General features: G+C 68.6%; 1 protein-coding gene across 2 annotated transcripts; it reads right to left on the bottom strand.

Moving 5' to 3' along the window:
* Positions 1-1,932: 1,932 nt before the first annotated feature.
* ABCB8 (ATP binding cassette subfamily B member 8) lies at positions 1,933-14,127 on the bottom strand. 2 transcript variants are annotated; one of them, XM_067535727.1, is made up of 16 exons: positions 14,025-14,127; positions 11,861-12,149; positions 11,494-11,649; positions 9,116-9,210; positions 8,707-8,812; positions 8,398-8,559; positions 8,149-8,234; positions 7,748-7,845; positions 6,156-6,261; positions 6,006-6,039; positions 5,346-5,482; positions 4,991-5,085; positions 4,421-4,554; positions 4,123-4,270; positions 3,513-3,763; positions 1,933-3,235 (listed from the first exon to the last, which is right to left on the bottom strand). In XM_067535727.1, exons 1-16 carry the CDS (start codon positions 14,069-14,071, stop codon positions 3,155-3,157), a joined length of 2,025 nt encoding a protein of 674 aa, XP_067391828.1. In that variant the 5' UTR covers positions 14,072-14,127; the 3' UTR covers positions 1,933-3,154. The 2 variants fall into 2 exon arrangements, with proteins under 2 accessions (XP_067391828.1, XP_067391829.1); XM_067535728.1 differs by lacking the exons at positions 11,861-12,149; positions 14,025-14,127 and having other exon boundaries at positions 9,116-9,560; positions 11,494-11,614.
* Positions 14,128-15,032: the final 905 nt, after the last annotated feature.

Genomic DNA, 15,032 nt, shown 5'->3' with positions numbered 1-15,032 from the left:
AAACAAAGGGCGAGCGGCCCATTTTGGGCGGGCGCTAGGAAGTCTGGGACGCGGGTGGCTGGACCCAGGCCGACATAACTCGGCGTAGATGCTGGAGCCGCCAGGTTCACCACTTCTTACCCTGGGTTACAACAAATGTGTGCGGATGCTCAAGCCCTCGGTTAACAAACCCAGGGTCTGCTCCCGCGCGTTCTCCTACCCCCGGCTCACAGGCCATGCAAACCTGATGAAAAGCGCTGGGTAAGCTTGAAACTTTCACCCGCGGCCGTTGATCAGAAGACATTACTTCCCCCTCCCCACCCCCCCCGGCTCACTCATGCCCTGCCCGACACGGCTACCCCACCACTGAAACAGCCTTTTGGCTGGTAATAACTTTTTTTTGGGGGGGAGGAGGGGGGAGATAAAGTCTGGGGGGCCCTGGGGAAAGGGTGCAAAAGGACACAGCCACCTGAGAGGGAGCGAAATGATGGCTTCTCCAGGGAGCTTTTCCTTCTGCCACTGGGTGCCCCCACTCCAGACAGGGGCAGGGGGTTCCAGAAGCATCCCAGGGATCCCCAGCACGCAGCTCTTCCCTTGGCCCAGCCTTGGGGAAGTTTCCTGTTTGGGGCCTGCAGGCGCCGCTCTGGGAGGCCAGGTGAAACTAGCCCTCAACAAACCAGGCCTGTCTCGGGGGGAGGCAGCTCCCCAGAGTGGGACCCCCCCCGTACCCTCCATTGGCTGTTTCCATGCTTTCCCCATTGAAGCTGGGAACTGCTCGGCCTGTATTTGCCCCACGGCCTGTACGGGGGCTTCCGGCTCACCCAGTGAGGCCACCAGCTTGTAGCTTCCTGGTACAGCTCCTCCGGCATCTCCTCCAGGGAGAGCCCGGCCGCGCCACCCCCAAAGGCACCTGCAACAGAGCAGGGTCAGCATAGCGCCTCCTGTGACCGTCACCTCACAGTCCCCCGGACCAGGCCCCAGCGCCGGGGTCTCTGTCCAGGGCTAGACAAGCGCATCCCAAGGGCAGCGGCTGTATGCGCCTGCCCCAGCCACTCCTGTGCTCACACGTGGCAAGGGGCGGCAGAGCAGGCAGAGCCCCAGGGTGGGTGCAGTAACCCTGGCCTGGCTCTGCTCCAGCAGCCCCGAACGCTGTCCTAGGGGAGCCAATGAGCGAGCGAGCAAGAGGGCAGTGCAGGGGCAGCTGGAAAAAGCTGTCAGAGAAGGAATGAGAAGACGCTAGGGCAGGGGCTCTCAAACTTTTTTTCCCCACAGGACCCCCTTTGAAAATATTTCAGGCTGACAACCTCCCATGCCACTCCGTCCTTACTTCTGCGCCGCTGTCTTCAGAGCACCCCGCCAGCAGCTGCTGCTCTCCGGCCAGCCAGCTCTGAAGGGCTTGCCTGACGGCTCGTGAGCCCTTGGGGGTCCCGACCCCCAGTCTGAGAGCCCTGAGCTAGACGCTGAGCTAGTGGATGAACGAGGTGAGGGGATGGACCAGAGACGAGAGGGTGGGAGGAGGCGGCAGGAAGGAGGAGAGACACAGACACGCGGGGGGAACGGAAGCAGAGGGAAGGAAAATCGACAGGTGTCCTGGAGTCAGCGGCCAGGGGATCTGAAAGGAAACGCAATCCGCCAGAAAAGGACTCGGTCCGAGAGCTGTCAGCTGAAACCCGCCCACGGGCAGCCCTCACGCGAGGGCCGAAGGCAGGGGTAGCAGCTGACCTGTGGCACGGCCAGAGGGGGTCAGAGACTGAGCCGTGCCCAGGGGACAGCGTGATTAGCAGGCCCCCAAAACCTCCGACTGCCAGAAGCTGGGGCTGGCTGACAAGGGCCGGGTCACTCGATCATCCCTCTGAAGCACCTGGCCCCGGCCACTCTCAGGACAGGCTCGCAGGCCCGTGGGGCTGCCCCAGTGCGGCCGTTCCTGTGACTGCGGGAGCCTCCACTGCAGGAACACAGTTGAAAGGTGCCTCCGGGGCGAGCAAGGAAGGCCAGTTACGGACGCACACGGTGGAGGCACGGCCGCAGGAACAGCTACTCCAGCAAGCCAGAGCCGCAAGCGAGTGGCCAGCCAGAGGGGGCCGGACCTACCACGGGGCAGGCGGGGGGGGGGGGGGGGGGCGGGGGCTGAAGGGACCCCAGCTATTGCAGAGTAACCGCGGCACGGAGCAGGGAGGAGGCGCGTGCGACACACAAGCGCGGGAAGGTCGGCGTGCGAGTCACCACGAGTTTATTACGAGCAGCACGTCCTGGGGCCCAGCCCTGCAATTTACACTGGGGCAACCTGGGTTTCCCGTATGCAGCTGGACACGTTTAATTGATCCCTGAGTCTTGGTTTGCCTCTGCCGGGCCCCAGCCCGGCCCAGCCCGCCCTGCTGGGCCCATGCACCCAGTGGGCCCCCGGGGCCCCAGCCCAGCCTCCGGGGGACTGAGAACGGTGGGGAGGAAGGGGGGGGGCGATGGGGACGGCCCCTGCCAGGCTGCGGCGTCCCAAACTCCGGAGCAGACGGGAGCTGGTGGGTTTGCTGAGCCCACCTGGGCTATTTCCAGAGACACGAGGGCCAAGGGCTTGGCCTGGGGGCCTCACAGGGCGGGGCCCCAACCAGCCCCTCGCCCCCCAGGCACAGCTGAGCCCTACCCCCAGACAGCCCCCCACTCTGCTGGCTGCGGACTGCGCCCAGCCCGAGCAGGGGTGTGTGTGTCAGTCCCTGGGGGGGCCGGAGCCGGGTCTCCATCCCCATGGCAACGCCAGGGCCCGGGGAGCCCTCCCCCCAGGCATGCTGGGAGATGAGCCAATTGCCCTGGTAACAAAGCAGGGCTGGTTGGTCCTGGTTCCCCCCCCCCATCCTCTCCCCAGCCCCACAGCAGCTGGCCCCACCCCATATCCCCTGGCCCCACCCCCGGAGCCCCGCCCCATGGCCCAGCAGACAGCTGCGCCCACACTCTGCTTTTGCTGTGGCCGGGGCACAGCACGAGCCCAGGGGGGCCCCGGGCACCCCCACCTTGCGCAGCGAGGGCCAGGCCAGCCGGAGTAGTGGGGCCGGGATGGGCCGAGGGGCTGTGGGCCAGAGGCAGGTGCCCGGATCCAGCGTTTCCGCAGGGCTCAGCACGGCGGAGGCAGGAGCCGCGTAGGCGCCCGGGGCCCGTGTCTGCAGCCAGCCGGCCCGGCTCCCGCTCAGGGCTGCTCCTGGGCCTGCCTGCGGACCAGCTCGGCGTAGAGGCCGCCCCGGCGCAGCAGCTCTGCGTGGGTCCCAGCCTGTGGGGAGACCGGGGGGCAGGCGTCACCAGAACTGGCCACACCCAACGGCTGCTGCGCCCCACTTCGTCCCCTCGCACCACCCACCAGAGAAATACCCCCCGTGTCCCCCACCCAGGGACCGCCCCCCTCAGAGCACCCCACGCCGCCCACACGAACCTGCCCCTTGCCCACCCCACTGCAGGGAGCTCTGCCCCACTGCTGAACCCCTCCCCCCCCGGGTCAGGCCAGAACGGGGGTGCCCCATGGGCTCAGGGAGCTGGGGCTCCCCGCTCACCTCAGCCACGCAGCCCCGTGCCAGCACCACGATGAGGTCAGCGCCCTGAACGGTGCTGAGGCGGTGGGCGATGACCAGCACGGTGCGGCCCGCCACGGCCCGGTCCAGCGCCTCCTGCACCATCTTCTCCGACTCCGCGTCCAGCGCGCTCGTGGCCTCGTCCAGGATCAGCACCGACGGGTTCTTGATGAGAGCCCGGGCGATGGCCACCCGCTGCTTCTGGCCCCCCGACAGCATCACGCCTCGCTCACCTGCGGGAGAAGAGGGTGAGGGAGCTCCTGGGGCCGAAGGTGCTGGGCGGAGATTTCCAGCCGGGGGTACTTTTCTGCCCGTCCCATCCGGCCCGCGGAGCCTAGGGCAGAGACTCCCCCAGCACGCCTGCATTCGGCCCACGGCCCCGGCGGAGCCAGGGCAGGTCTGTCCGAAAGATGCCTGCCTGGATTTCCCGACCCCGCCAGACGGAGACACCCGCCACGTTTCCTCTGCCCGGCTCTGGCTCTGCTCCACCAGCGCCTCTAGCTGCCGGCTGAAGGGGAACGGCTCCCCCGGGCCGGGGCCCGCTTCGCTCAGCAGCGCGGGGGCAGAGGAAGGTGCTGGGCCCCGCGCTCACCCACGATGGTGCCATAGCCCTCAGGGAAGCTGCGGATGAAGCTGTCGGCGTTGGCCAGCCGGGCCGCGGTGTAGACCTCAGCGTCGGACGCGCCGGGTTTGCCAAAGCGGATGTTCTCCATGATGGTCGTTCCGAAGAGCACAGGCTCCTGGGGGAAGCAGCGCCTCAGTGTGGAGAAGCAGCCAGAACCCCTTGGCATCCCCCGCGCCATGCCCCCCCCAGCCAGCTGCGTCCCCCGCGCCATGCCGCCCCCCCCCACCGGCTGCTCCCCGCCAGCTGCGTCCCCTGCACCTCTTACCTGGCTGATGAAGCCAATGACCTGCCCCCGTAGCCAGGAGGGGTCCAGGGTGCAGATGTCGCACCCGTCCAGCGTGATCGTCCCCCGTGTGGGCTCGTAGAAACGCTCCAGCAGTGCCGCCACCGTCGATTTCCCTGCAGGGCAGGGGACGGGCCCTTCAGTAACACCCGGCCACACTGCAGCTGGACAAGCTACCCTGCCCCACGGCCCTGCCCCAGCCCAGAGCCTGCAGGGCATTACCTGGGCTCCAGGTTCCTGGTGGGACCCAGCTCCGACCTGGGGTGGTGCTGAGCTGGGAGCCTTCCAGACAATCTCTGTGAGCCAGGACCCCTAGGTTCTATCCCCAGCTGGGGGGTGGAGTCTAGTGGTTAGAGCAGGGGGCTGTGAGCCACGACCGTTCCATCATTCCCTGTGTGACCCTGGCCCTGGCTCCCTTGTGAGACCCCACCTGAGACAGACTGGGGGGGCGGGACGGGAGGGGGTGGGAGGCTGTGCTCTCAGCACTCGGGGCCCAAGGCAGCCAAGCGGGGTGAGGGGCTGGGCACAGCTTGCCCAGGCGCCCTGTGGTACCTCCTCCCGACTGTCCCACGATGGCCACGGTCTTGCACGGGGGCAGGGTGAGGCTGAAGTTCTGCAGCACCTGGTAGCCGGGGCGCGCGGGGTAACTGTGACAGCGAGAGAGGGGTCAGGCAGGGCAGGGCAAACCGGCCCCGGGGAAGCAGCACAAGTGGGACTGAGGGGCACCGGCAGAACTGGGGGGGGAGCCCAGGCTGAGCTGGGGGGGGCTGTGGGTCGGGACTGAGGGGCACCGGCAGAGCTGGGGGGAGGAGAGCCCAGGGCTGGGCTGGGCTGAGCTGGGGGGTGCTGGCGGAGCTGAGGAAGGGGGGCGCAGAGGGCGAGGCCGGCCCCCGCGTGCTGCCCTCACCTGAAGGAGACGTCCTGGAAGCGGATGTGGCCGAGCAGGGAGTGGGTGGGGATCCGGCCCCCCCCACGCAGAGAGACGGCTGGCTCCAGGGTCATGAACTCAAAGACGCGCGCTCCAGCGCTCAGGCCGCGCACAGCCTGCCGGGACAGCGAGGGGTGCGAATGCCCCATGCCCCCCCACGCTCCCTCCCATCACTGGCAGCCCCTCGCCCCGCCCGGTCTGCGTGCCCGTCCCCCTCCACGGAGACGCCGCATGGCACCCAGTGCGGGAAGGGCCGTGGCCGTGGGGGGGCCTCAGGCCAGCGCTGCAGGGAGTCCCTGCCTCAGTTTCCAAGGTGGGGCAGCCGGGCCGGAGCAGGGCAGACAGACAAACGGCCACCAGCGCAGGGTCCAGCCAGCCGCACCTTCAACCAACCCAGCGTCCAGGCCGCTGCCCGTCACAGGGCCTCAGCCCAGGGGCGACCTGGCCAGGGTCCTGTGCCGGCACGTCCCCCCAGCCCCTGCTCTGCCCCCGGAAGCGGCAGGCGAGCTCCCACGTGGCGCCTGGCCCGGGTCAGCGCCTGGCCCTTCGCGGCCTGGATCTGCTGGTACCACGAAGGCGGGTTCCCTTCAGCAGGGGTGTCAAGGCCCCGACCCCCTCAGCGCAGCCGGCCCCACCTACCTGGCCAAAGAGGACGGAGACGTTGGCCATGGACCTGCCGAGACACAAGGGACAGGGCTCTGCTCAGGCCCGGGTGGGGGGAAGTGGGGAGCCCCCAACCCGCAGGGGCCCTGGGGCCTCGCCCCGCATCGGGGAGCCCTCTGCTCTGACCTTTGCACCGTCTGCGACGCCACCAGGAAGGACATGAGGTCTCCGGCCGAGAGCTCCTCCCCAGCCAGGAGGGAGCCGCCCACAAAGATGGTGCCCAGCACGATACCTGCAGGGCAGAGCAGCAGGGCCAGGTGAGCGCTCCCGGCCCCCCCAGAGAGCTGTCCCCCGCAGCACCCCGCAGACACACCAGCCTGCAGCAGGCAGCGTCCCTCACGCCGACGGGTGCCCAAGGATTTCCCTGCCACCCAGAAAAGGCAGCCACCTCTGAGAGGGAGCGCAGCAGCTGGCCCCTGCCTTGGCGCCCAGGGGCGGGCTGAACAAGGCAAGGGAGCTCCCGGAGGGCGGCCCGGCTCCGCGTGGGGCGTGCGCATCCCCCTGCGTGCTGCACCGCGACCGAAGTGGGACCTGCCCGTAAGGTCCCCACGAGTCTGTACCTAGCCCCATGGCATCGCTACGCTGGTGGGGCAGGAATTAACATGACGTGACGTGACATGGGGGGTCAGGGTGAGCGTGAGACAGACCCACTGGGGCTGTCTGGGCTGGGCTCCCCGCTGGTGACCGAAGCACCCTGCAGAGAGACGGGAAACCTCAGTGCTTGAAGATTAACACCAACAGCAACTGGGGCTGTTCCTAACGGGTTCGCTGAATAGTGTGTGCCTCAGTTTCCCCTGTGTCACTCCCGGGTCTCGGTGAAGGGTTAAGGGGGGTGATCGGTGCCGGAGCCCAGCCCTGCCAGGGGCCAGCTGGTGGTGTTGGGGGGAGGAGGGAGGGAGGGTCAGGGAAGGGGTGGGGACGTGTCTGATGCTGGGCGGCTGGAGGGGGTCAGTCCCCTGTGGGGGTCCCAGGGAGCAGGCCCAGGAATGGGGGCTCTGGCCCCCCAAGGCAGATGTTGCTGTACGTGCTGCTCTGTGCTCCCGGCCACGAACAGCTCCTGAGAGGCTGCTGGCGGCAGGTGGGGGGGTGTGTGGCCCCTTTGGGGCGTGTAGGGTTTCCCCAGGGTCCCCCGCAGGGGAGATCACGGTGCAGCAGTGCGGCTGAAGGCAGACTGGGGAGGTGCCCAGCTGAGGGGGTGCCCTGGGGCAGACCCAGCCACGCGTGTCCCAGCTGACTTCACCCCGAGCGGCCCTAGCGCACGGAGCCTGTGACGCCCTCACACCAACTGCTCGCCGCAGGGAGCGGAGCAGGCAGAGCCCCTGGCTACAGAGGGGCCGGGAGGGGTCAGGCACGGGGGTCACAGGCTCCCATGGGGCCGAGGCACGGGGGTGAGGAGCAGGGCCCCGCAGCAGCACGGCTCACGGGAGCCCGGGGGGGGATCTGTCTGGGCTGCATCTGAACCTCCGCGTCTCCCTGGTTCCGGGTCTGGAGGAAGGCGCCTGGTGCCCGGCTGACCCTGGCGGGCGCATCGATCCCTACACTGCCCCCAGGGCCTGGCTCGGGGTGACTCGCGGGTGACGCAGGGGGGCTGGAGCCCAGAGGCGCCGTCCTGGGAACTGCATGGCCCACCCTTGTGAGGGCCGGGACCCCTTGGGGTGTGGGGCACTGCCAGGGAGCGGCTAACGCAGGCCCGGCCCGGCCCGGCCCGGCCCACTCACCGTTCAGCACCACGTTGGACAGCCCCTGGAAGACGGCGATGCCCAGGCCCAGGCTCTCGTTCATCCGGCTCGAGCGGTCGACCTCGCTGTAGTACAGGCTGACGGCAGGGAGACAGGCTGACGGCCGGGCACCGGGGGGGGGGGGGGACTGGCGCTGCACGGCACCCGGGGACCGGCCAGGTGTGGGGGACATGCCTGCCTGTGCAGCCCAGTGCCAGGCTGGGGGGTGGGGGGGGGGGGGGGGTAAAGGACCCAACCAGGGTGTGGGGGCAGCACTCTGGTGCCAGGCTGGGGGGCAGGCAGTGGGCCCAGAGGGGAAGGAACAAGGCACGCAGTCCAAGCTCTGGGTTGGGGGCACACGGGGATGCAGGTGGGGCCCGCAGCCCCGGCCCGGTACTTACGCCACCTCTCTGTCCTCCATGGCGAAGGCCCGCACGGTCCGCACGTTGCCCAGCGCCTCGTCCGCCACCTCCGTCGCCTTGGCCACCTGCAGAGACAGGGTCACCCTGGCCCCTTGCTCTGCGGGGGCCCGGCCCTGACATCTGCAGGGGGGGCCCAGGACCCGCTGATGGGGCAGGGGGAGCCGCGCCAGGCTGTGGGGCCCACAGAAACCACAGCCCCGGTCTGTCCCCGGCGGGGCCGGGCGTTACCTGCTCCTGGGCGCGGCGGGACAGGCCACGCAGGAGGGAGCCGATGAGGGCGCCGGCGCCCACCAGGCAGGGCATCGTCACCAGCAGCAGCCCCGTCAGGGTGGGCGAGAGCAGGTACAGCGAGGCGAAGCAGCCCACGGTCTGCGTGACGCTGCGCAGGCCCTGCCGGCAGAGACCCAGTGAGCGGGGCCAGGCATCCCCCGGCCCTCCCCGTGCCCAGCAGCGCCAGGACAGGCCCTGCGGGCGGCGGTGCCAGCTGGGAGAGGACCGGGGCTCCCCACGCGGGACACCCCAGGGGCCGGGCCTCACCTGGGAGACGATGAGTTTGAAGGAGGATTTGAACTCCTGGACGTCGGCCGTGAGCCGCGTCACCAGCTGCCCCGTCCGGTTGGCATCAAAGAAGACCACGTCCTGCCTGCGGGGGGAGCAGGGACTGCGGGAGCTGCTGCCTCCACCCCCCGCCCCTGCCCGCGCCCCGTCCCTCTGCTCCCCCAGCCCCCCACTCCTGCCTCCACCCCCCCGCCCCAGCCCCTGCCCCATCCCTCTGCTCCCCCAGCCCCCCACTCCTGCCTCCACCCCCCGCCCCAGCCCGCGCCCCATCCCTCTGCTCCCCCAGCCCCCCACCAACCTCCTCGCCCCTGCCCCACCACGCCCCGCCCTCACCCTAGCCCCCCCTGCAGCTCCTGCTCCCCGCCGCCCCGCGCCCCCGGGGATTTACCGCAGCAGGGAGCTGAAGAGGGCCTTGCGCATGCTGCCGGCCACCCGCTCCCCGACCCGGGCCAGCAGCGCGATGTAGCTGAAGGTCAGCAGCCCCTGGCAAGGGAGCAAGGGCACAGTCAGCCAGCCCAGGCTGCCAGCCCAGCGCCTGCCCAGCAGCACGAGGGGGCTGCAGAGCCCCACCGCCGCAGCTCTGGGCGCTCCGCCCCCGACGTCTCTGCCCAGCCCGCACTGGCAGCGCTCAGCGGAGGCTCTGCCAAGTCTGCCAAGGCGGCGTTGGCGCGAGTCACATCCCGGCTGCGGAGCCTGCGTGTGCGGGGCGGGGATCCTGCAGGTCCCGCTGGCGAGATCAAACGCCGTCCTGCACAGGGCTCCGCCTGCGCCTTCCTGGTACCCACATAAACCTCCTCTGTGCATCTGCCGGAGTCCCTGGCTTCAGCAACAGCCTGTGGCAGTGAGTTCCACAGATCAATCGCTGTGAAAGCGGGGATATTCTTGGGGTTTTCTCCAAGTGCTGGGTGTGCGCCTCAGTTTCCCCCCATGTTACTCGTGTGTCGGTGCTGGGACCCGCGTGTGTGATCGTGGCAGAGGCGGATGGAGGGCGGAGGGGCCGCGCGCAGACCTGGCCAGGACCCTCTGCCCGGCCCAAGGGGTTGCAACAGGTTGGGGCAGGGGGAGACCCAGAGGAGAGGCCACCTTGCCGGGGAAGGAGACAAAGGACGGGGGAGGGGATGGGGCTGAGGGTGGCTGGGGGGGAAGACACCAGTCCCCCGTGGGGGCCCGGCGGGGAGGTAGCCCCGAGAATGGGGCTCCCCAGGGGTCACTGCTGTAACTCCTAGACACGCGGCTGGCAAAGTCCTTCTGCGCCGTGACCTGAGAACTAATGACCCCTGACTCCCGCGCTGGCTGGGATCGCGCCTGATGGGATGCTGAAGGACGGAGGTGGTGAATAACAGAGACTATTCAAATGCCTTTTTTATAAACCAACGGTGCAGCTTCATCCGGCATCCTTTGGGGCATGCAGGGCTCCCCAGAGTCCCAGAAACGGGGCCCACAGGGGCGCCGAACGCTGCAAGGCCAGAGTCAGGAGGCTGCGGCGTGGGCGTGTGGAGACCCGAGGGGCAGACTCCGAGCACTACAGCCCTGACCGGCTGCGCCTGAGGCTTCCAGGCCCAGCATTTCATTTCACGGACCGTCCCCTCGCCCTCGCCCTCCGCGTCAGGGAGCCCAGCCGGGCGCTCTCGTCTAGACCAGTCGTTAATTTTATAGTGTTGTTCCATCCCCTCTCACACATCTGGCCTCCAAGGTAACAATCCCAGTCGCTTCAACCTCTCGTCAGAGAGTTTTCCAGGCCCTTGCTCATTCTCACCGCTCTTGTCTGAACCCCTCTGGTTCTGGAATGTCCTGGCTGGGATGGAGCACCCCAGGCTGCACGCAGGAGCCGGATGAAGCTGCACCGTTGGTTTATAAAAAAGGCATTTGAATAGTCTCTGTTATTCACCACCTCCGTCCTTCACCATCCCATCAGCTCTTTTGAGCCCAGCTGCGCATTGGCAGAGATCTCCACTGAGCTGTCTGCAGTGGTGCCAGCTCCCTCTCCTGCGCTGACCGTTCATTTCGAGCCCTCTCAGGTGCAGGAGTAGTTCATGTTTTCCCCTCCGATGCCCATTTCTTATTTGTCAACAGTGAACTTCATTTGCTGTCATGTAGCCCTTTCACCCAGCTGGGTTTGGGGTCTCCGAGTTCCTCACAGCCCTCTCTAGGCCTGACTCCCCATCTGCAAATGTTGCTACTTCCCTGCTCCCCACCGTTCCCCTCCGCCAGATCACTGATCAATAGATGAATGGCGGGACCTAGCGTGGCATCTTCCGGCCCCGCTGTTAACCTTCTGTCCTCTATTCCTGCTCTTGCTTTCTGTCCCCACCCTGCCTTTGATCTCCGACAAGACTGTCTCTCGTCCCAGGATGACTTCACTTCTTTAGCCACCTCTTGTGGGGAACCTTGGAAAAGGCCTTGTGAAAGTCTAAATAAATTACGTCAGCCGGTTCAACAGATTAATGAGAGGTGATTTCCCTTTGCACAAACCATGCTGCTCAGACTTTGTCCAAACCCTGAGTGTCCAGGTGTTTTAATATACTATTGTTAATGATCATTTCAACCAGTTCAGTAGGCCTGGATGCCAGGCTGACTGGTCTGTATTTCCCTGCATCACCTCAGGACCCTTTTAAACACGGGTACAGCATTGGGTCCCCTCCAGTCGTCTGAGACAGTGGCCGGTTTAATAAACGGCTGCATATTTCTGTTAGAGCCGAGCCGGGGGTGTCAGATCCCAGCCCTCCCTGCCCCCCCCCACAGCTCCGCCCCCCAGCCCCAGCTCACCTGCAGGCCGTAGAGCAGCAGCAGCCGGAGGGCAGGCCGGCGCACCTCCCGCAGATAGTTCCCAGCATGCTCCTGGGTGCAGCGCACCACCACGTTCACCAGCTCTCCCAGGAGCAGGGGGATCCGGACGTTGAGCAGGGCCGCGCCCAAGGCAAACTGTAGGCAGACAGAGAGCAGAGCCTAGCGCAGACAGCCGGGGCCCAGGGCACTCCCGGGGGCAGAGGCGCTCAGGTACATGGGCGGCCTGAAGCACCCCGAACTCCTGAAGCACCCCGACTGGCCAGTACTTGAGCCAGGATGCACGGCTAGCTGGGCCTACGGGGGCTGGGCTCCTCCCCAGAGCGCGCTGCACCCAGGCAGTTCTCACCAGGACGGCCGCCGACAGGGCCAGCAGCTGCGGGCGCAGGAACTTCCAGAACTCGGCCCAGTCGAAGGCGGGCTCCGGCGCGGGGGCAGCCACGACGCGGCTCCCCGCCTCCTGGCAACGAGCGCCTCTGCCGCACAGGCCAGCCCCCACACCCAGAAAGGCCGGCCCCGCCAGCCGCGCGGCGGCCCGGCCCATCGAGACACAGCATCGAGGCAGGGCCGGGGGCGCCCTGGCGAGGCGGCTGGGAGCACGGAGGAAGCAGGAGAATCCGGCCCGACTGCCCACACACCTGAAAGGAGAAGGGGGGTCGGTGAGGAGCCCCGGCCGCTGCCCGCACTGACCTGCGCCAGCCTGGGCCAGGGCCTGCCCGCCAGCGGGGCCGCTGCACGGAGAGCAGCACAAACCGCCCCCTCTCTGGGCCGGGCAGCAGCTGGCGTCTCAGCCCTCCTGGCCCCACGAGCACAGGGCTGCTCCAACCCTCGCCGTGAGCAGGGTGGGCTGGGGCCAGGAACGCCCCCGGGCACAGTCACCAGCCGGAGGGCAAGCCCGGACAGCACAGGCAGTGAAGGCGAGCGTGTCACACACGCATGCGGCACGAGGGTGCCGGGGGCCACGCGCACTAGGAGATGCCGGCACGGATTGCTCAGGGAGGGGAGGGGCGGGGGCCCTTTGCCGGGAAAGAAGTCCCCTCGGGGCAGGAAGGGAAGAGGCGTGGTCGGTGCCCGCAGGTGTGAATTCCCCAGTCCCAGGCCATGGGCTCGCTCCCGCCTCAGACCATCCTAGGCCTTCTGGGCACGGGGAGCTGCAGCTGACCTCCAGCCCCCCAGACAGAAGTGGCTGGGTTGGGGGGCAGAGGGATAGGAGAGGGAGTGCGGGGAGCTATGAGACGGGGTGGGCGGGCAGCTGGGTCCAGGCTAGGCTGGGGCACCCCGGACGCTCCTACGCCATTCCTCCGGTGCTTTCCTGATGGGTTGTGCCCGGTACCCCCCATGCCACCCCAGAGGCTGGCCCTACACACCGGTGCCAGTCCCTGTCCCATACCCCATCCCACCCGTGGCTAGCCCCATGTTCCTGCCCCTTACCCAGGCCAGGTGTCTCCGCTGGGGCCTGCGGTGTCTAGAAGGCAGGACTGGGCTGGGCCAGGACGTCCTACTGCTCCCAGATCACGCCCTGACTCGGAGCCAGGACGGAAGAAAAATCACAGCTCCCACCACAGGGAACCCCAAACCCCGCGCTGGGACAAGGGATCTGGCCCGACGCCCTGGGTGTGCTGCAATCCACAGCCCGACGGGTCCTGAACCCGGGACCTCAGGCTCTCTAGCCCCAGAAATCAGGGAGCCCCACGGCCGCAGACTCAGCCGCAGGCCCAGGGCTGCCGGCTCTTGCAATTGCGTGGCCAGGCCCAGGGGTGGTTGGCGTGCCTGGACAACCCCGGCTGGGAAACGGGCACCAGCCGGACGGGGGGACAAGAGCGGGCAGGAAGGAGAAGCTGGTGGCACGGAACGTAAGTCAGAGGCCGGGAAGTGTAGAACACGGATAAGGGAAGCAGAGACACCAGCAGAGCGCCAGCACAGCCAGGGCAAGACGAGGGCGGGCAGGGACCTCGGGGCGTCCAGTCCAGACCCGCTCACAGCAGGACCCACCCAGCCAAACCGCCCGGCCAGGCCTGGTCCAGCTGCGGGTAAAAACCCCTAGAGACGGTTAAAAACCCGTCGGGGCTGCGCACCTGCAGCTGCCCGGAGAACCGCTGGGAGCCGCCTGTGCCGGGCTGCGGGCGGGCTGCAGGGCCGGGCTGGGAAGGTGCAGGGCGCTGCAGGGCGGAGCAGGGCAATGTCCCCGCTAGTGAACGCTGCAGGGAGGCGGAGCTGCTCCAGCTCCCCGCCGGCGGACCCAGGCCGGGGGGGGGGCCGTTCTCCAGCGCACCCGGCCGGGTACAGGGGGTGGGGGGACGTGTCCGGCACCCCCCGGCCAGGCCCGGCCGGACACTCGGGACGGGCCCCGCTGCCGGGCGGAGCAGGGGAGCAGCGGCCGGGTGCGGCGCGGGGCAGAGCCTGAGCCGGGCGGGATGCTCCGCGGGCCGCCGGCTGCGGGGGGGCAGCGGAGCCGGCAGCGAACCCAGGCGTCCGGGCCCGTGACGCGGCAGGGGTGGAGGGAGGGGCAGTACCTGGGCGGGGGGCGCAGCGCGGAGCCGGCTCGGAGCAGCAGCAGCATGTTCCCGAGACCCCCCCGCCGGCCCACAATGCCCCGCGCCACGGGTCCGGCTCCTGGGGGCGGGGCCTCCGCAGGCCGGGCGCGAGCTTCGGGGCTGACCCCGGCGCTAACCCCGCCCCTCCCTGAATGACCCCGCCCCCTGGACCAGACCCCGCCCCTCCCGGACTGACCCCGCCCCCTGGACCAGACCCCGCCCCCTGGACCAGACCCCGCCCCTCCCGGACTGACCCCGCCCCCTGGACCAGACCCCGCCCCCCCGCACCCTGCCTAGCCCCGGGCTCTGGGGGGGCTGTTCAGTTCCCAGCCCAGCAGCTGGGCCGGGCCCTTGGCACCTGGGGACACCTGGGTCTGTCCCGCCCCTGCTGCCTGCTCCCCGGCGCCGTGGGGCTGTGACAGCCTCCGTGGGAGCCGGGCCCCGGTGGTGCTGCGGCTGGGCCAGCAGGCGAGTGGTCCCGTCACTGCCCAGAGGGAGCTGGGCGCTGCCTGGCTGCCCGGCTGGCTGAAGGCGGGGTGGCGGAGCCAGAGGCCGCTGGGCCCCCTTGGGCTGGCCTAGGCCGGCTGCTGCTGCTCCAATGGTCCCCGTGGCTCAGCACCTCTTGGGGTGGTCGCCCCGCAGTGCCCGAGTGCCCACGCTGCTCGAACGGCTGCCGCTGCCCTGTCCTGACTCTGCCATGTTCTCCGGGCCCAGCAGAACCCCCCACCTCGCCCGTGTTCACAGCCTGTCCCCCGAGCACTGGGCCCCCGGCTCCCTCAGTGCACTGGGCAGTCGCCAGCTGGCAGGGCTGGTGGGGAAACCGAAGGGGCTGAGCTCATTGGGGGTCCCGGCGCCCAGCCAGAGCTCTTCCCCACCTTGGGAGGGCCGGGGCGGAGCGTGGTTGGGCCCATCATGCCCTCGGGAAGCGGGGAGGGAGCGTGGTAGGGCCCACCCATAGCTCCGTACTTCCCAGGTCCCTGTAGCTTC

This window comes from Emydura macquarii, unplaced genomic scaffold (assembly GCF_026122565.2).
Source record: "Emydura macquarii macquarii isolate MOO-44397 ecotype Brisbane River unplaced genomic scaffold, CSIRO-AGI_Emac_v2 contig_3511, whole genome shotgun sequence".
In the NCBI taxonomy this organism is placed as follows: Eukaryota; Metazoa; Chordata; order Testudines; family Chelidae; genus Emydura; species Emydura macquarii.
Note: the sequence above shows the minus strand (reverse complement) of the source record. Positions and strands in the feature narration are given on the sequence as shown.